Below are 21,247 nucleotides of genomic sequence, written 5' to 3'. Positions count from 1 at the left end.
ACCTAACATGGCTGGTTGTGTTACGCCTGGGCTTGTGTTTTAGTAGAATATGTGAGCAGAAATATCCCCCTGTTATGTCTTATACTGCAACCCTGGCATGCTGTATCACTTACACTCCACATGGATGTGTTACTCTAGACAGAGCTTCTAACTGAGTTAGTTGTCTACTATATTTCCCTGCCTTTGGAGCAGCGGAATTAGATTCTCTTCACAGTCTTTTCCTGGGAGGTGCCTGTAAACAAACATGGTTGACTAATTGATAATCAAGCTAATGTGTTTGACTTCTAGACTCTTTCATGTCAGCTGAGTTTATGTATGCGAGGAGCAAAACACATTATACAGCTCCCCCAGGCATAGGATATGATAAATGCCTTTGCTACATTGCAGTGTACTTCCATGTCCCCTAAAGAATTATCTAGCAATTTTAAAAATGATTCATTTCATTATTCAGGCTTATCAGCTACAGTCACTGTGTGATGCTATGTTTCACATGTTGTTTGTTTACTTGCATTCATTTGCCAAATTATTTTTTGGAAAGAATACAGAACAAAAACAACCATACAATAATAACACAGGTTAAAGTGTTGGTAGTTTATTTAGTCATAAAGTAGCCCTTTATTTAACTAGGCAAGAGCAAAGTCTTATTTTCAACGACAGCCTAGGAACCGTGGGTTAACTGCCTTGTTCAGGGGCAGAACGACAGATTTGTAACTTGGGGATTTGAACTTGCAACTTTTCGGTTACTAGTCCAACACTCTAACCACTAGGCTTCCCTGCCGCCCCAGCCATAGTAGCAGTCTTAACAGATGCTAGCTCTGCTATTGAAAACAGAGAGGATGATGTTTCTCCACTATCTGAAGGTCCATTAAGTAACTCATCTCGTGGTGCGTGTCTCTGCTGGGATGGAGATGGGGTTTTTCTCCTGCATTGGCCAGATGTTGTTTGGTGAGGAGGGACAAGCTAATGCAGCATGTTCCACAGAGCGCCACAATCCCTTCACACACACACAACGCTTAGGTGTGATGTGAAAACAACAACAAACTAATTCCGTCTCAAAGAGCAGAGGCACTATAGAAACAGCAATAATGCAAAGACATGGTATACAATGCTTGGATGGATGCATTATCAGTGCTGTAGAGATGAAATCCCAGGACACAGGCATGGTTAGTCACATACATGCCATCGCCAACAGGAAATAGTTACATCATTTAGGTAATGCAGCCGAGAGGAAAACTACTATGACATAATGAGGTAAATGTTACATTTGTATTTTCTGCATTTTGGGGCGTACGGCCATTCATTTAGAAACCTGCTTACCTACTGTCAATGCAGTTAATTGAATGGAAAGTAAGTTGACTAACAATGTCGCCTCCATATTCCTACTGAAGAAAGACATCTGACATGGTATACCTCTTACTGCAGCTTAGTGTAGACCTACACTGAGTGTACAAAACATTGAGGACAACTTCCTAATATTGAGTTGCACCCCCCCCCCCCCCCTTTTTTTGGGCCTCAGAACAGCCTCAATTCATCAGGGCATGGACTCTACAAGGTGTCAAAAGCGTTCCACAGGGATGCTGGCCCATTGTGTCAAGTTGGCTGGATGTCCTTTTGGTGGTGGACTATTCTTGATACACACAGCAAACTGTTGAGCGTGAGAAACCCAGCAGCGTTGCAGGTCTTGACACACCTACTTCCACACCCTGTTCAAAGACACTTCAATATTTTGTCTTGCCCATTCACCTTCTGAATAATGGCGCACATATACAATCCATATCTCAATTGTCTCAAGGCTTAAAACTCCTTCTTTATTAACCTGTCTCCTACCCATCAGTGACATCAATAAGGGAACATATCTTGCACGTGGATTCACCTGGACAGTCTATGTCATGGACAAAGCAGGTGTCCTTAATGTTTTGTACACTCAGTGTATACTTAAGGGACTAGTGTTTTATAGTCTCACGCTGCAATGTTGGGGTAACATGTTAATGCTGTCCTCGCTCTAGTCCCTTAAGTATAGTCCTATAGCAGATGCCTGTGTGTTCAGTGCCCTCACTGTGACCCCGCTGTCTGCTCTGTCTGCTGCCAGGGCTATGTGGGATAAAGAGATGGCAGAGCAAGTCTCTGACCAGCCTTCCAATGTGGGCCTCCTCATCTGAGCAATACTGGCCACGTTGGAGATGGAAAACACACCTGTTATTTCCTTTCTGGTGACTGAAGCAGTGACACAGCCTGGGTTTAAAACCCAGTGATGTCAGATGCAGACAGGTCCTGGTTGGGTTGGTGTTGAACTCCAGCCAATCCAGTCCATGGTTAGCTTTCCCATCACTTCATTCCAGGAGCTTGAAAAAACTAAATGTAACCCAGATAATTGGTTTGCCAATTGTGTAACTGAATTCCATTCGGTTTTGAATTGTCATCATTTTGTATCTCAACCCTATTTTGGTAGTGTTAAAGGAGTATATTGTAAAGCTAAAATATAAGCCCAGAAAACGAGGACATCAGGGACCTCTGATCTGTATTTGTATGCAGAGTTTTGCCTCATGTTGAGACTGGTTCAGTCAGTAGTATGTACGAGGACCTGAGGCTTCTCTTTTTTCTGTAGGGATAAACAACGGCAGGTTGGGAGGCAGGCAAGCAGAGAGGCAGGGAGGGAGGCAGGCAAGCAGAGAGGCAGGGAGGGAGGCAGGAAAGCAGAGAGGCAGGTTGGGAGGCAGGCAAGCAGAGAGGCAGAGAGGGAGGCAGGCAAGCAGAGAGGCAGGGAGGGAGGGAGGCAGGCAAGCAGAGAGGCAGGGAGGGAGGGAGGCAGGCAAGCAGAGAGGCAGGGAGGGAGGCAGGCAAGCAGAGAGGCAGGGAGAGAGGCAGGCAAGCAGAGAGGCAGGGAGAAAGGCAGGCAAGCAGAGAGGCAGGGAGAAAGGCAGGCAAGCAGAGAGGCAGGCAGGGACGCAGGCAGGGAGAGAGAGAAGCAGAGTGCTCATTTCACTGAGGATACAGTAAGTGATGTATATTTCAGAATGCCAGCTGCAGTCTGGAACATTAGAATAGCATGGCAGATCATGATGGGAGACGGGGTTATCTCACTGGGATAGACAAAAGCAGGAAATTATAGCCCTCTGCCAATGTACTGTATATTACTTAGAGTCTGATACGCACTAGTTGATGTGGGGAAAATTTGAGTCACTTCATTTCCTCATTCTTTCCTTTCTAATGAAGGTAATCCCAGCTGGGAGTATATACTGTAAGTAGGCTGTGATTAATTAAGATCCCGTAGAAAGGAAAAAGAATATCAGTTGAACCACAACAATTATTGGTTGCCTCACCCTGCAGAGACTCCTTCTACTTTCCTTATGTTAGCCTATATCCTGGGGATATCAAATCTTTGTGGCGTACAGTAGATTACGAATGTGGCATACATTTTACTGTGATCACAAAGCAATGTGTATGATTCTGGGTCATATGAAGAATACATGACTGTAATATTCTAGAAACAGAGTGATTTAGGTAATCCTTTTAGGTAATCCTCAAACCTGTCTTTTGCAATTACAACAACACAATCTCCCCCTTATGCTTTCTGCTATCCCTCCCTCCCTCCCTCCCTCCCTCCCTCCCTCCCTCCCTCCCTCCCTCCCTCCCTCCCTCCCTCCCTCCCTCCCTCCCTCCCTCCCTCCCTCCCTCCCTCCCTCCCTCCCTCCCTCCCTCCCTCCCTCCCTCCCTCCCTTTGTCTCCCCCTCCTGCTCTCAGTGCAGAGATTATACCACTAATTTCAGTGCAGCACCTCCCCAGACCCCAGTCTGTGCCTCTGCCCAGCCAGTGGATTAGATAGTGGGTGTACAATAACACTCGTCAGCCTCAGTAACATGATGCTGATCTGGCCTGTCTGTCTGTCCCCCTGGACCAGACTATTGGAGGTGGAGCTGCTCTCCACAGGCCAGCTCCATTTCCACCATAGCATTCTGCAAGAGGAAGAGGCTGTGGGCTGATTGGACAGGCTGTGAAGCTAATGCATATCCCCTTTCTCTCTCCCCTCCTCCTTTTCTCTTCTCCTCCTCCTTCCCCTCCTACCTCTTTCCACGCCACCCTTTCTCTCCCCGCCAGCCTCTTTCCGCTCCCCTCTCTCCCCTTTCTGCTCTTCTCCTCCGTGAGACTGTGAAAGTGCAGTCAGATCCTCTAACGATGGGGGTGAAGTTTTAGGCAGAAGTGTCTTGATTATGCAGTCAGACGCCCAGGAGAATGAGGAAATGCTGCTGCTTTTCACCAGGCTCAGCCTGAAACTGGCCACCAGGGAGAGGAGCACCACACATTTGAATAAGAGTTATCCTGAAACCTACAGGGAAAGTGGAGATCTGAAGTCATGTGTACTGTGCTGCTATCCACTTTCTCTGTGTCAGTGCCCCCTCTGCATATCAACGTCCATATGAAGTCATTCGCATTCTCCACACTGTCTCTCTGTCCCTGTAGATGCGTAAGATGCTGTAGTTATGTATTCTAAATCAGCCCTGCCGATACTCAATTAACACACGAGTGTCAGACACACAGCACATGATAACCCCTGTAGTTTTAGGTAATACAAAACGTAGGACCTCATTTTCAGAGACATTTAGATTTATATCACATGCAAGTTCATCATGAATGCTGGAGAAAGTTGTACACTCACAAGCTAATAATTGCTGTTTATTTATCAGGAATGCAATGTTTGGAGATTTGCTATTGATGATCTTGACTTCCCTCAATCGTTCATAATGTCAATGATACAATGTGTGTTTATGATGGATGGTTGCACAGATTGTAGTATTGTCAGTCTGATTGTTCATCTCCAGGTCTGTTGTTGTTTGTTTGTTAACAGGATGCTGGCTACAGTGGGAGCAGACTTTGACTTGAGAACTCTGAGGGCAGTACGGGTCCTGAGGCCACTGAAACTGGTGTCTGGAATCCCTAGTAAGTACAATGACTCTGGAATCACTGGGAAAAAAACAACAACAATGTTCTGTTTGTATTTTTTATTTCACCTTTATTTAACCAGGTAGGCTAGTTGAGAACAAGTTCTCATTTGCAACTGCGACCTGGCCAAGATAAAGCATAGCAGTGTGAACAGACAACACAGAGTTACACATGGAGTAAACAATTAACAAGTCAATAACACAGTAGAAAAAAAAGAGAGGCTATATACATTGTGTGCAAAAGGCATGAGGAGGTAGGCGAATAATTACAATTTTGCAGATTAACACTGGAGTGATAAATGATCAGATGGTCATGTACCTTTTGCACCAGAGATATTGGTGTGCAAAAGAGCAGAAAAGTAAATAAATAAAAACAGTATGGGGATGAGGTAGGTAAAAATGGGTGGGCTATTTACCGATAGACTATGTACAGCTGCAGCGATCGGTTAGCTGCTCAGATAGCAGATGTTTGAAGTTGGTGAGGGAGATAAAAGTCTCCAACTTCAGCGATTTTTGCAATTTGTTCCAGTCACAGGCAGCAGAAAACTGGAACGAAAGGCGGCCAAATGAGGTGTTGGCTTTAGGGATGATCAGTGAGATACACCTGCTGGAGCGCGTGCTACGGGTGGGTGTTGCCATCGTGACCAGTGAACTGAGATAAGGCGGAGCTTTACCTAGCATGGACTTGTAGATGACCTGGAGCCAGTCGGTCTGGCGACGAATATGAAGCGAGGGCCAGCCGACTAGAGCATACAGGTCGCAGTGGTGGGTGGTATAAGGTGCTTTAGTGACAAAACGGATGGCACTGTGATAAACTGCATCCAGTTTGCTGAGTAGAGTGTTGGAAGCAATTTTGTAGATGACATCGCCGAAGTCGAGGATCGGTAGGATAGTCAGTTTTACTAGGGTAAGTTTGCCGGCGTGAGTGAAGGAGGCTTTGTTGGATGTGCTTATTCTTGTAAGTTTGTCATCCAAGCATTAAAATATCTAGTTATACACGTCATATGTCATTTGGATAACAGGACATGTTAAATAGAGGAACTTAAAGAGCCATTTGGGGTCTCTCCCATGACCAACGTTAATACTATAACATGGGAGGGAGTGAAGTGAAAACGTGCTCTATCTCAGGTCTTCAGGTGGTTCTGAAGTCCATCATGAAAGCCATGGTGCCTCTGCTGCAGATCGGTATGCTGCTCTTCTTCGCTATCCTCATGTTCGCCATCATCGGCCTGGACTTTTACATGGGCAAGTTCCACCGGACCTGCTTCAGTACTGATACAGGTATGCACAATGCACATCGCTATGAAATCTTAGTCACTTTGTGTAACTGCAAGAACTTGCATATTTAGAGTTGATATAAAATTAAGTATGTGCTGAGGTAAAGCCTACAGTATAGTTCTGGGAGCTAAGGCACGTTTTTAGGTCTCATCACGCTAGTGTAGTTCAATGAACCACTTCCTTTACATGTATGCATGCCAGTATGCGTGCATGTTTGTCTATGCTTGCAGTACTGCTGCTGTTGTCTCGCTGCCATTTAGCGAACGGAGTATTACATTCTAGCCATGACCCAATAAAAGGTACACTAACTTTACAAAGACCCGTAGCTACTAACCAGCGTTTAAAGCAGTTGCATAAACATGTGATTTTGAGTTTTCATTTTTGCTAAGGTTAAGAAGTCCTCTCTCAGGGAAAGGAGGATGGCCACATCTTGGGTCTTGTATCAGAAATGGCCCTGTTAAGAGATACAATACGAAATGTATGCAGTCACTACTCTGAATAAGAGTGTCTGCTAAGTTACTTAAATGCAATGTAACGTACATTCCTCTGTGTGTACCTGCGCGTGTGTGTGTTTGTGTGTGTGTCTCAGGTGAGCAGGCAGCAGAGTTCCCCTGTGGTATGGAGGCTCCAGCGAGGACCTGTGAGAATGGCACTGTGTGTCAGGAATACTGGATCGGCCCCAACTACGGCATCACCAACTTCGACAACATCCTCTTTGCTATTCTGACTGTCTTCCAGTGCATCACCATGGAGGGATGGGTGGACATCCTCTATAATGTGAGTTCACCCTATACATAACATTTGCCTGTGATATCGCACTGACAACAATGCCGATTTCAGACTCAAGCATGAGGGATCTCTGAACCCCCACCCCACCAAAAAAATGTAAATGTTCCTGCTAGCCCTGACTTTGCTGATAACTACTTTGAGTGAAAATGTGCTCGCTACGACTCTGATATGTTGTTCTCTTACCCAGCTATCTTAAGATGAATGCACTAATTGTAATTCGCTCTGGATAAGAGCGTCTGCTATATGACTCAAAAGCTAAATGTAAAAAATTGATCACTATGTTATTCACTATGGCAATACAATGCATCTCAAAGACAATGATCTCAATGTTTTTTTCCCCAGTGGAGCGAAGATTGACTATGTGTTGTCATCTGTTGTGAAAAAGACCTGCTGTGAGAGAAGATTTAATCGTGACATGTGAACTGGTTACGGAGTGTATGGGTTGTGGTACGGTCTCAGTTTCCAGTGCACCCTGGATACATTATTAGACAGAGACAGAGACTACAGTACACTTGGAACCTGCTGGATGGGGAAGGATGAGTCATGGGGCTGATTCATGTTAGGGACAGACTCAAGGTCTCCAACAAATCACAGCCTGTGACATTTGCATAAGAGTCACAATTAGATCATTAAAAAGGAAATGATTGTGTAACAACATGAAATATTGAATGGCTCTATTGGGAAGACAGTGTGCTTATTCTCCACAAAATGTGGAGCAGTGATTTTATAGTAGGTCTGTCTTCGGATTGGGATCTGATTACTCAATAGCTGTTTTGTTGCTGAAAGACGGAAAGGCGGGGCAGGGGGGATGTTGCCGACTTCTTTGATGTCAAATAATTGTTTCCCTGGATTTCCAGTTGGACACTTTCTCCCAAGGCTTGTGACGCACTCAACCAACCAGGATAGGCTGACAGGAGGGCTGATGCGGTGACCATATTACCGCCACACCCACGGTCACGAGTTATGAAGGCAGTCACATTCCTTGTCACTGTTTAGTCACGGTAATTAGGCTTCTCCAAGCTCTGATGCTGCTGATGGTCTTTAGTAGCTTACCAAACTTGCTAACTGCCTTGTTCAGCACTCTACTGTCCCTCTAATCACTCTGACATCAATGCAAATGTAATCAAAAATCAAACACTTCATGAGAGCCCATGAGCTCATGTTGTGCAACATTTCTATAGGCTATTCAATTGAGCCAGAAAACAGAGTGATGGCCTCTACTAAAAAGAGGAGGATCTCATCAGCTTTCTATAGGCAAGGCCTACTATATTTATTTATTAAGCACATTGCATACAACAGGAGTATAGCCTACCTGGCTGGCATGAAAATGAACCGTGGGAAAGCGTAACATGTCATTTTTCCCCTGCCCCTGTTTCAAGACAGGTGCATGATTAAGGGTCCATTATAAATCTAAACAAATTTCACACATACAGTGCATTCGGAAAATATTGAGACCCCTTCCCTTTAAAAAAAAAACGTATGTAAATGTGATATTTCAGTTTTTTGTTTTCAGTACATTTGCTAAAATTTCTAAAACACTATTTTCGTTTTGTCATTGAGGGGTATGGAATGTAGATTGATGAGGAAAAAAACTACAGTATTTAATCCATTTTAGAATAAGAAAATGTGTAAAAAGTCAAGGAATACTTTCCGAATGCACTGTATATATTACATCAAGAGATTACTTCAAGATTACATCAAGAATAGTCTGATGGGTGACTATTAGCCTATCACTTGTGAATTATAGATTATCACTTGTGAATTATGCCCAGCATAAGGAAAGAAACAAAGCCTTTTTTTGCAACTTCTTCTAATCATAATTGCACACCTCATTTAGCCTAGCCCATGGGTTTATATGTTTTGATATGGTTTGTATCACAACTAAAGTGGAAAAATAACTTCTTAAAATTAAGCACATTAATCACCTTTACAATGGGTGTAGAGCCTATCTGGCATACATAAGCAGCGCATGAGTTTCAAGTTCGGGGAAGATCACTTTCACCATAAAAATGCACCTTTATAAAAAAGCATCACGTGCGTAATCACATTTGCAGTCACTTTTGACAATGGTGTTTTCCTGCTAAGGAACCATTCGCGCTTATAGCCCACTGCAGTGTGCGCATTGCTGCGCTTATAATGTGAAGATATAGCCTAATAGTTTATCACATTTTAAGTTAAACATTCTGATCTCTTGCGTCAGCCTCATTGCGAAAAAAAAGAAGTTTTTCTTATGCTAGTGGTTGTATTAATTTGGGATCTATCGCATCCCACAACTTTCCCAGAATATGTTTGGAATATTTATTTATCGCACAGAGTAGAATAGGTTAATGTTTGTACTATGGGGGATAATATTGACATAAGCTAGTGCATTTGCTGTTCGTTAGGCCTACTCATCTTGTTGGCTGAAGAAAAGTAAATGTGGACAGTTCTTCCAATATCTTCAATATACACCTTGGAATTGAATAAGGACACGCGCAGTTGCATCCACTAAGTGTCTGTCTTCACTTGTAGCCTGTGAGAATGACCCGATCACGTGATGGAGAACCATGTGAGTGAGAGATGCTTCCGAGAATGGCAAAAGGCATGGATTTTTGTAGGGTGCATTATGGTCACACACAGGTGATGCCGCCGGGAAATTCGAAGCATTATCAAGTGCTTGTCAAATTGTGAATGAGAGACTGATAAAGTGTGCACAGCCTGCGCAAATAAACAAAGCAGAGCTCATGCCTTTCAAGCAATTTTTTTCAAATCATCATTAAAGTTGCATCATGCAGCCTTACAATGTATTAAAAATCATCTAAACATATAGCCCAAACTTTGTAGAACAACTAAAGTTACATTAACTTGTTATGGCTGTAATCCCGCTAACGGGATGGATATGACAACTACCAGTGAAAATAGAGGGCGCCAAATTCAAACCACAGAAATCTCATAATAACAATTCCTAAAACATACATGTGTTTTATATCATTTTAAAGTTAATCTTGTTGTTAATCCCACCAAAGTGTACGATTTTCAAATAGGCCTTTCAGCGAAAGCACTACAAACGATTATGTTAGGTCTCCACCAAACCACAATAAACACAGCCATTTTCCAGCGAAATATAGCATTCACAAAAAGCAGAAATAGAGAAAATGAATCACTAACCTTGAATTATCTTCATCAGATGACACTCATAGGACTTCAAGTTGCACAATACGTGCATGTTTTGTTTGATAAAGTTAATATTTTTATTAAAAAATCAGAGTTTACATTGGCGTATTAGATTCACTAGTTCCAAAAACATCAAGTGATTTTGCATAGCCACATCGTTTCAACAGAAATACTCATCATAAATGTAGATGATAATACAAGTTATACACATGGAATTATAGATATACCTCTCCTTAATGCAACCGCTGTGTCAGATTTCAAAATAAGTTTACGGACAAAGCACACCATGCAATAATCTGAGACGGAGCTCAGAACAGTAGCCAAATTAGCAGCCATGTTGGAGTCAACAGAAACCAGAAAATACATGATAAATGTTTCCTTACCTTTGATGAACTTCATCAGAATGCAGTCCTAGGAATCCCAGGTCCACAATAAATGCTTGATTTGTTTGAAAATGTCCGTTATTTATGTCCAATTAGCTACTTTGGTTATCGCGTTTGGTAAACAATTCCAAAGTCACAAAGAGCGTCCACTATAACGTGACGAAATGTCCAAAGGTTCCGTAACAGTCAGTAGAAACATGTCAAACGATGTACTGAATCAATCTTTAGAATGTTGTTTACATATATCTTGAATAACATTCCAACTAGAGATTTAGAATGACTTCAGATGACCGGTGGAATGCAGGTCCTTCCCCTGTGAACGCGCATGGTGAAAGCATGGTCAACTCGTGGCAGTGGTGACTATTTCCTGTCTCATTCGACCCCCCTTTACATTAGAGTCATCAGACAAAGTTCTATTGACTGTTGACATCTAGTGGAAGGCGTAGGAAGTGAAAACTCATCCATATCTCGCTGTAATTTCAATGTGCGCTTGGTTGAAAATCTGCCACCCCCAGAAAAAATCCAAACAGGAAGTGGAATTTCTCAGGTTTTTGCCTGCAATAGGAGTTCTGTTATACTCCCAGACATAATTCAAACAGTTTTAGAAACTTCAGAATGTTTTCTATCCAATACTAATAATAATATGCATATATTAGCAACTGAGACTGAGGAGCTGGCCGTTTACAATGGGCACCTTTTCATCCAAGCTACTCAATACTGCCCCTGCAGCCATAAAAAGTTAATAACTCTAAATTAACCATGTAGGAATACCTATTTCTTTGCTCAACACAGAATAGCCGTGTGTGCGCACTCCCTCAAATCGTTTTGAGAAAATATCCTTTCTATTTATTCAGCTTTGTTCAATTGTATTCTTCATACTATAAAATAATGCCACGGAATTCAAACCAAATCTTGTCTGTTAAATGAACTAGTGTAGCCCACAGCCATATGGCATAGCCAGATCAGGATCTAACATAAGGACAACTCAGAGTATGCTATTCTGTTCTTCTGAAATAGACTACATTTTCTGCATATCATATTTCTTTAGACCTGTCTAAAATAAATAATGCATTTATTGTGAAGGTGTAGGCTATATTACATGGATTTATTAGACTTTTTAAAATTTAGATGTTTCAAAGGTCTGCATCAGTGGCTTGTAGGGTATGTGTAGAAGCAAGGAGATGCTAAATGTGTTTATGATCATTCACGCTCAATTAGCGTGAGACCGACAGTTATTTGCTTGACAATCTACGAATGACGAAATTACGTGACCGCCACAGCCCTAGGGACAGTCTACGATTTTGCAATAAGACTTTCTGTGTGGTTTTAGATACCTTTGCATTCAGAATGTATTCCTCTCTTAGCAGGATTTTCTACAGCAATTTTAATCAACAGTTACTGAGCCCCAATAGTTGATAGGAAATGATAATTAGCTGAAAGGAGCATGTTGTGTGAATACAGTAGTCTCCATGTTAAAGCATGCGCATCCATGCAGCCTGTCTTCTATATGAAGGTGGCTCTTTCAGAAACAGCCAGGATTGCCACCTGTGGCATCTCATTCCCAGCTTCATGCCCACTCTGCTCCATTCCCACTGCTGCCATGCCTGACGGGGAGCAGCATATGCCAGTCTTCTGTCGCCCGACGCTTTACCCTGCCTCTCTCTTCCCTGACGCTGGCCAACGCGGTGCCAGGCTGCTGCTGTCCCAACGCTGGCAGAGGGAGGAGTCTACCAGCTGAGAAGGATGCTCTCCAGCTCCCCAGCTCTTCACCTCTCTATTCACAGAAATGGAGAGAGGGGGGAGAAGAGGCATGCTCAGAATGCTGAGAGGGACAGACTATCAGAGTTCATGATGGTTGATGAGATATCACATTCCTCTGTCGTCTGTTACTCCAATTCAATACAAGTGATACCTACTGAAGTTGATCCACTGTTGATTCAGTAGCAGTTTTCAATATTCTACACTGCTTGGTTCGCTCCCTAATAGTACAGATTAACAACTCTGCCTACAAGTTGAGACTCCTCAGAAGAGGAAGGGGGGGGACCATTCTCCTCACTGAATTTCATACAAATTGTCCAATAGAAACTCTCATCTGCAACTGTTGAACTAATGATTACATCCTATACAGTGCCTTGCAAAAGTATTCACCCCCTTGGTGTTTTTCCAATTTTGTTGCATTACAACATGTAATTTAAATAGATTTTTGGGGGGATTTCATGTAATGGACATACACAAAATTATCCAAATTGGTGAAGTGAAATGAAAAAAAAACTTGTTCTTGTTTAAAAATTATTTGTAAAAAAAAATGGAAAAGTGGTGCGTGCATATGTATTCACCCCCTTTGCTATGAAACCCCTGAATAAGATCTGGTGCAACCAATTACCTTCAGAAGTCAAATAATGAGTTAGATTGCACCCAGGTGGACTTTATTTAAGTGTCACATGATCTGTCACATGATCTCAGTATATATACACCTGTTCTGAAAGGCCCCAGAATCTGCAACACCACTAAGCAAGGGGCACCAACAATGAAGCTGCACCATGAAGTCCAAGGAGCTCTCCAAACAGGTCAGGGACAAAGTTGTGGAGAAGTACAGATCAGGGTTAGGTTATAAAAAAAATATCAGCAACTTTGAACATCCCACGGAGCACCATTAAATTCATTATTAAAAAATGGAAAGAATTTGGCACCACAACAGAGGGCCACCCACCAAGAGAGGGCCACCCACCAAAACTCACGGACCATGCAAGGAGGGCATGAATCTGACAGGCAACAAAGAAACCAAAGATAACCCTGAAGGAGCTGCAAAGCTCCACAGCGGATATTGGAGTATCTGTCCATAGGACCACTTTAAGCCATACACTCCACAGAGCTGAGTGGCCAGAAAAAAATAAGCAAACGTTTGGTGTTTGAGAAAAGGCACGTGGGAAACTCCCCAAACATTTGGAAAAAGGTACTCTGGTCAGATGAGACAAAATTTGTGCTTTTTGGCCATCGGAGACGCTAGGTCTGGTGCAAACCCAACACCTCTCATCACCCCGAGAACACCATCCCCACCTTGAAGCATGGCGGTGGCAGCATTATGCTCTGAGGATGTTTTTCATCGGCAGGGACTGGGAAACTGGTCAGAATGGAAGGAATGATGGATGGTGCTAAATACAGGGAAATTATTGAGGGAAACCTGTCTCAGTCTTCCAGAGATTTGAATAGTTATGCATGCTCAAGTCTTCTGTTTTTTTGTCTTATTTCTTGTTTGTTTCACACAAAAAATATATTTTGCTCTTCAAAGTGGTAGGCATAATGTGTAAATCAAATGATACAACCCCAAAAATCCAATTTAATTCCAGGTTATAAGGCAGCAAAATAGGAAAAATGCCAAGGGGGGTGAATGTCACTGTCTGTCCATGTGTCACTGTTTGTGTCTTCAATTTTGTCTCTCAACCTGTGTGCACGTACTTTGTAAACGTTCAATCATGTGCTAGGTTGTAGCAACCTCGTGATGGGTATAGGGACAATTTGTGTATCATGTAGTAGCATAAATCTATTACTGTTACATTGAACTGGCTGAATGGAATATGAATGACAGTCATCCGATATGCTGTAATAGAAATAAGGCCATCCCCATAAAAAAAGTTGTCCTCCCTCATCTTAAATGGTACTGACCACCACTGCTGTCTACAATATTGTGGGGCATATTTTCCACCTTTCCCCGACAGCATTAGACAGTGTCACAATTAGCATGATTAATAATCCCATTAAATTAGTGTCTGTTAATCCAGAATTAGCCTTTGAGCACAGGAGGACAGGCTAAGATCATCCTATTCATCACAAGGCTGCCTTGTCTTTGCCTGGTCTAACTGACAGCCTGGTAATGTGGCCTTCAGTTCAGGAGGTCTGCTCAAATGTGAAGGCTGCTGTTTCTGATTGAGGTGTTAGGGCGGAGAGACAGCCGTCGTTGGCACGTCTCATTTCCTGTCTGTCTGTCTGTCTGTCTGTCTGTCTGTCTGTCCACGTTAGGAACCTGTGTTCACATCATCAGCCTCGTCATCCATCAGCCCTGATAACTGCTTCTCCTACGTCTCAGTCTCAGACAGCCCAGCAGATGGGACACTCAGATAGCATGGTAGAGCGGGCTCAGATTGGATGTTTCGATCTACAGAAATAAATAGTATTATATTGTATCTCTGTGGTTCAATCTTTCTGATGTCATCTTGGGATAGTCAAAAAACATTTTCTCTGTTTTGTTGTTTCAATTACCCTTTCCGAATGGGGCCTAATCATATGGATGTTTACTGCTAACATAGAAGCAAACATATTTTCAATTTTGTACTTACAATAACTGATAAACAATATTTAAAAATAATAATAATCTTGGTAACATGTTGGTTTTTTTTCATCCCGGACACTTATGTAAATAATATATATGTACATACACAATACCAGTCAAACGTTTGGACACACCTACTCATTCAATGGTTTTTCTTTATTTAGACTATTTTCTACATTGTAGAATAATAGTGAAGACATCAAAACTATGAAATAACACATGGAATCATGTAGTAAACAAAAAAGTGTTAAACAAATCAAAATATATTTTAGATTTGACATTCTTCAAAGTAGCCACCCTTTGCCTTGATGACAACTTTGCACTCTTGGCACACTCAAGTTCTTCCACATCGATCTCGACAAACCACCTCGCTTTGTGCACGGGGACATTGTCATGCTGAAACAGGAAAGGGCCTTCCCCAAACTATTGCCACAAAGTTGGAAGCACAGAATCCTCTAGAATGTTATTGTATGCTGTAGCGTTAAGATTTCCCTTCACTGGAACTAAGGGGCCCGAACCATGGAAAATAGCCCCAGACCATTATTCCTCCTCCACCAAACTTTACAGTTGGCAATATGCATTGGAGCAGGTAGCGTCAGTCGGACTGCCAGATGCTGAAGCGTGATTCATCACGCCGATGCTTGGAATTGTGCATGGTGATATTAGGCGTGTGTGCAGCTGCTCGGCCATGGAAACCCATTTCAGGAAGCTCCCAACAAACAGTTTATGTGCTGACATTGCTTCCAGAGGCAGTTTGGAACTCGGTAGTGAGTGCTGCAACCTCGGACAGACGATTTGTATGCACTACGAGCTTCAACATTCGGCGGTCCGGTTCTGTGAGTGTTATACGTAATGACATTTAGGCCTACAGTACGTGCGCACACAGAGACTTATGCTCATGGAACGAGAGATGCGTTGATATCATGAATCTGACACCATCCTATTAAGAAATGTTGTTGTAGTAAAAATAAAACAAATTGCCTGTTTTTGTTGTTTTGATTACAAACCAAACTTCTAAGAATGATTGACCATCCTTTTGGCTTTGTGAGAACGTCCATGGCTCACATGCAATGCAATTGTGGAGCCGTCTGCTAAATCTATAGAAGTGAGAATGAGATCTGTAAAGGTTCCTTGATGTTTATAAAATATTACATTTGGGAGCAGTGGAACGGTGAGTGGACATTCCCCATTTCTCTTTACATTGGATCTTTGTCCAGCTCCGGTGAAACGTTTGGATGTGCCTAAAACCCTCCATAGTCTACATTGCTTTAATATTATATGCCCATGGGGAGCAATTACGGTGCATGTAGCTACGGTATATTTAGACATAGCCTTTGGATTAGAATTTGATTCCAATTATTCACTGTCTTTTTCTTATCAGTAGTGAATAGTGCTTAATTCTAGAGCTACAGGACGCCTGATATGTCCAGGAGTGATAAGTAGAATTGTAGTCTTTATCTGCTGTTGTTTAGTACTGTCTTTTTGCTAGCGCAGGCCAACTACTTTAAGTGCTGTCTGTCTTCCCAGTAGCCTACTTGGTGTGTGAACTGCTGACTGCTATTAACTTGCAAATGATTGTTGACAGATCAACCAGGATTAAGGGGCAGGGCAATTTGTGACTGTTGCTGTTTTGGTAATCAGTGGCTGTATTGGATGTGGAGTGGTTTCTCCACTCCTAGGCAATCAGCAATTAGTACCGGGAGGTGTGCTCTTCATCTTTTCAAGGCAATTAGCAATTAGTATTAGTACTTCATTCTCCCCTGTTTTGTCAGCGGCGGTCTCATCGCAAAACTAACACAGTTCTGCGGAGTTGTTCTGCGGAGTTGTTCGAGGAAGGAAAGAGAGGAAGTCTCCATCCCACTCTCTCACTTCAGTATCTCTTACCTTGTTATTTTCAGATTATCTCATTTTGCTCATTTGTAGCTTTGGGAACTATGTGTGTGTTTTCTATACCTGTTCACTCCTCCCCCTGTAGGCTTTACAGACGCTCCCCACCCCTTCACTGCAACCCTTCAAATTGAGTGTACCCTGCGCGCACAACCCATGTGAAAGTCTGTGTCTCTGGCAGCGTTTGGAATTGCTTAGCTGCGATCAAGAACCCCAATTTAATCTCAGTTAAAACTGCCCTTCAGCTACTGTCTCCTGACAGAGACATGGATCACCCCAGAGAACACTGCTACTCCAGCTGCTCTCTCTTCATCTGACTACATTTTTTCTCATAGTCCGAGAGCATCTGGTCGTCGCAATGGTGGCACAGGTCTCCCTCTCTCACCTGTCCATCTCCTCATTTGAATTTCATGATGTCACTGTCACTTGACCACTCAAGCTTAACATTGTTGCCATCTATCGCCCACCCGGTGACCTTAGAGTTCCTCAATGAGCTTGACACCTTGATTAGCACATTTCCCGACGATGGTTCACCACTCTTTGTACTTGGCGACTTCAACCTCCTGACGTCTGCCTTCTATTAATTTCTTTCCAACTCTCTCTTTTGACCTCACCCTGTTCTCAGTCCCCTCCCACTCACAAGGCAGGCAATATGCTTGACCTTATCTTCACTAGAGGCTGCTCGCCTTCTAATCTCACTGCAACCCCTGTCCAGGTCTTTGATCCATACTTTGTTTCCTTTTCTGTCTCCCTTTCCTCCAACCCTAGCCACTCACCCCTTACCCAGATGGTCATGCGCCTTCGCAATCTTCTCTCTCTCTTGCCTACTACACTCTCCTCTTCTATCCTATCCTATCATCTCTCCCTTCTGCTAAGTCCTTCTCCGGTCTCCTGATTCTGCCTCTCTCCTCCCTTTCCGAATCCTATGACTCACACTGTCCCCTTTCCTCCTGGCAGGCTCGGCCTCCCCTCCTGCTCCGTGTGGCTGAGTGACTCATGGTGAGCTTACAGAACAGGGCTGTGGGCAGCTAAGCAAAACTGGAGGAAAACGAAACTTCCGCAGGACCTATCATCCTTCCACCCTCTTCTCTACCTTCTCTTCTTCTGTATCTGCTGTAGCCACTTTCTATCACTATAAATTTCAAGCTTCTGCCTCTAACACTAAGAAACTAGTCCACCTTCTCCTCCCTCCTTAATTCTCCACCCCCTCCCTCCTCCCTCTCTGAGGACGACTTTGTCAACCACTTTGAAAAGAAGGTTGACGACATCCGCTCATCCTTCTCTTAGCCTATTGGGGCAGCAAGTAGCCTAGTGATTAGAGCATTGGGCCAGTAACCGAAAGGTTGCTGACAAGGTACAAATCTTCTGTTCTGCCCCTGAACAAGGCAGTTAACCTGGTAGTCCATCATTGCAAATAATAATTTGTTCTTCTCTGACTTCCCTAGTTAAATAAAGGTGAAAAAAATGATATATACGTCAGCTTTTACGTTCATTCTTCCTGCTGTGAAAATAGCATAAATATTTCTGACACACCCCCAAACCTATAGTGCCACCGCCAGCGCTAATATTTACCATTGCATTAGGTTTGTTATAGAGCCCGTAGACATTAACCTTTCTGATCTCCCCATCCCGGATCCGGGATCGTGAATACAGACTCAAGCTCATTACCATAACGCAACGTTAACTATTCATGAAAATCGCAAATGAAATGAAATAAATATGCTAGCTCTCAAGCTTAGCCTTTTGTTAACAACACTGTCATCTCAGATTTTCAAAATATGCTTCTCAACCATTGCAAAACAAGCATTTGTGTAACAGTATTGATGGCTAACGTAGCATTTAGCGTAGCATTTAGCATTAGCATTCAGCTGGCAACATTTACACAAAAAAACAGAAAAGCATTCAAATAAAATCATTTACCTTTGAAGAACTTCAGATGTTTTCAATGAGGAGACTCTCAGATAGCAAATGTTCAGTTTTTCCTGAAAGATTATTTGTTTAGGACAAATCGCTCCGTTTTCTGCGTCATGTTTAGCTATGAAAAAACCCTTGTATCCAGGATTGTGTAAATCTATCAGCAAGCTCATTAGCATAACACAACGTTAACTATTCATGAAAATCGCAAATGAAATGAAATAAATATGCCATCTCTCAAGCTTAGCCTTTTGTAAACAACACTGTCATCTCAGATTTTCAAAATATGCTTCTCAACCATAGGAAAACAATAATTTGTGTAAAAGTAGCTAGCTTGCGTAGCATTTAGCGTTAGCATTTAGCGTTAGCATTAGCGTTAGCATCCAGCACGCAACATTTCAACAAAAACATAAAAGCCTTCAAATAAAATCATTTACCTTTGAAGAACTTCAGATGTTTTCAATGAGGAGACTCTCAGTTAGATAGCAGATGCTCAGTTTTTCCAAAAAGATTCTTTGTGTATTAGAAATAGCTCCGTTTTGTACATCACATTTGGCTACCAAAAAAAAACGAAAATTCAGTCCTCAAAACGCGAACTTTTTTCCAAATTAACTCCATAATATCGACTGAAAACATGGCAAACGTTGTTTAGAATCAATCCTCAAGGTGTTTTTCACATATCTCTTCGATGATATATCGTTCGTGGAAGTGTGCTTTCTCTCCTGAATCCCAGGAGAAAATGCCCGCACCTGAAGATTACGCACAAATTTAGACAAAGGACACCGGGCGGACCCCTGGAAAATGTAGTCTCTTATGGCCAATCTTCCAATGATATGCCTACAAATACGTCACAATGCTGCCGAAATCTTGGGGAAACGGCAGAAGGTCTAAGCTTATTCCTGTCGCATTCACAGCCATATAAGGAGACATTAGAAAACAGAGCTTCAGAAATTCTGCTCATTTCCTGTTTGATGTATCATCTTGGTTTCGCCTGTAGAATGAGTTCTGGGGCACTTACAGACAAAATCTTTGCAGATTCTGAAACTTCAGAGTGTTTTCTTTCCAAAACTGCCAAGAATATGCATAGTCGAGCATCTTTTCGTGACAAAATATCGCGCTTAAAACGGGAACGTTTTTTATCCAAAAATGAAATAGCGCCCCTAGAGATGCAACTGGTTAAAATAAAAGGAAAAGCTGCACACTCTAATACAGTGGTCACAAACCGGTCAGATCGACCGGTTGATCTTCAAGGCAGAAAAGCCAACGATAAAGGCTTGCGCTTTTATTTTTTTATTTTGTCTTGCGCTGTTGTTGGTAGTTGCACTTGATTCAGAAGCCCTGTGTCAGGTGCCGGGTAGGCCAAGTGTTTCCATTTTGAACCATTTCATTTGCCTGAAGGGACAAACCAGGAGAGCGTCCACGACCCCACAGCAAAGTTTGATACTAGCCTACGTGAGATTTAATTAAAAAACATGTATGGATATAGAAAGATCATAAATATTTATGATCCTTTTATATCCATTCATGCTTTTTTTTAATGACATTTAGCATACACAAACCTAGCATATTTACAATAGATAGCAAAATCACAAATAGCCTACATCACAAGACTACTAAACTGACACTCAATTATCTTGTTCATGTTCCCTTCTCTCCCTATTAAGCCCATCAATCCTCTGCTCTCCTGGTGATAAATATCCTTCTCTGTGGGCTTATGAGCAGAAAAGCTGAGCAGTTTTCTATGTAGTGTTCGGTTCTAATTATCAGAGTAAGAACTCGACGGACACTATGAAAGCTTAGACCAAGTTTATTCTTCCCAGAGGATCGAACAGCTGAACCGACAAAAACATGTTTACTATTGTGGTGGTATATGTACCTCACTCTGGGTGGAGTTTCCTCCTTCTCGCTAAACATTGTATCTTTATTGCTAGGCAGGAAACTAAGTGATACGGGCAATAAATTGTTCCTTTTCCCTTAACGGGACCTGACCTGACCTCAACCCCCTTCCTCACTAATCCATGTCTCTCTCCCCTTACCAATGCCTGCCACATGTGATCGTTTTCCCTACACTCAGTACATTCCAAGCTTAATTGCACCCACCCATATACCTTCCTCCTACAGCTATCCATTCACGTCTGGTGTAGACCCTCAGCTATGGCACCCCTCGCGTCTCTATTATAACTAATGATGAATAATATTTAAAGTTCAGAAATCCAAAGCCATCAGTAGTAAATAGTAGTAAAAGGTCCCTGATACAATAGCAGTAGCACAGTGTTGTTTTGGCCCTATCAAAAGACAGTGTAGCAGAGAGAGAGAGACCTTGCTGTGTTTACAGGCCTGGCTCTCTCAGATGAACACAATTGTTTTCCTCTGTGTACAGTACCTCCAGCCTGATACCATGCTATTGCCTGCTCCCTTCTCCCTAGTGGAGAGACTGGGCCGATGTGTGTGTTAGCTCTAAAATGTCATGGGTGACAGGGCAGTGGTTAAGTGTAGCTTTTCTCTGCAAAGCCTCATTGAGGCTTGAAGGACAAAATACATGCTCAACATGTGAAAAATGGGTCTAAGATTTCTTCCAT

The 21,247-nt window shown here is 42.5% G+C and overlaps 1 protein-coding gene across 1 annotated transcript in view; it reads left to right on the top strand.

Moving 5' to 3' along the window:
• Window positions 1-21,247, top strand: part of LOC118936269 (voltage-dependent N-type calcium channel subunit alpha-1B-like) — a 153,581-nt gene that overhangs the window by 37,854 nt on the left and 94,480 nt on the right. The window contains exons 4-6 of the mRNA XM_036935676.1: window positions 4,844-4,935; window positions 6,066-6,218; window positions 6,805-6,992. Of these exons, the coding sequence (XP_036791571.1) occupies window positions 4,844-4,935; window positions 6,066-6,218; window positions 6,805-6,992 (433 nt within the window). The remainder of the gene's footprint in view (window positions 1-4,843; window positions 4,936-6,065; window positions 6,219-6,804; window positions 6,993-21,247) is intronic.

The sequence above is a fragment of the Oncorhynchus mykiss genome, chromosome 11 (assembly GCF_013265735.2).
Source record: "Oncorhynchus mykiss isolate Arlee chromosome 11, USDA_OmykA_1.1, whole genome shotgun sequence".
NCBI classification, from domain to species: Eukaryota; Metazoa; Chordata; class Actinopteri; order Salmoniformes; family Salmonidae; genus Oncorhynchus; species Oncorhynchus mykiss.
The sequence above is the reverse complement of the archived record's forward strand: the minus strand, read 5'-3'. Positions and strand labels throughout refer to the sequence as shown.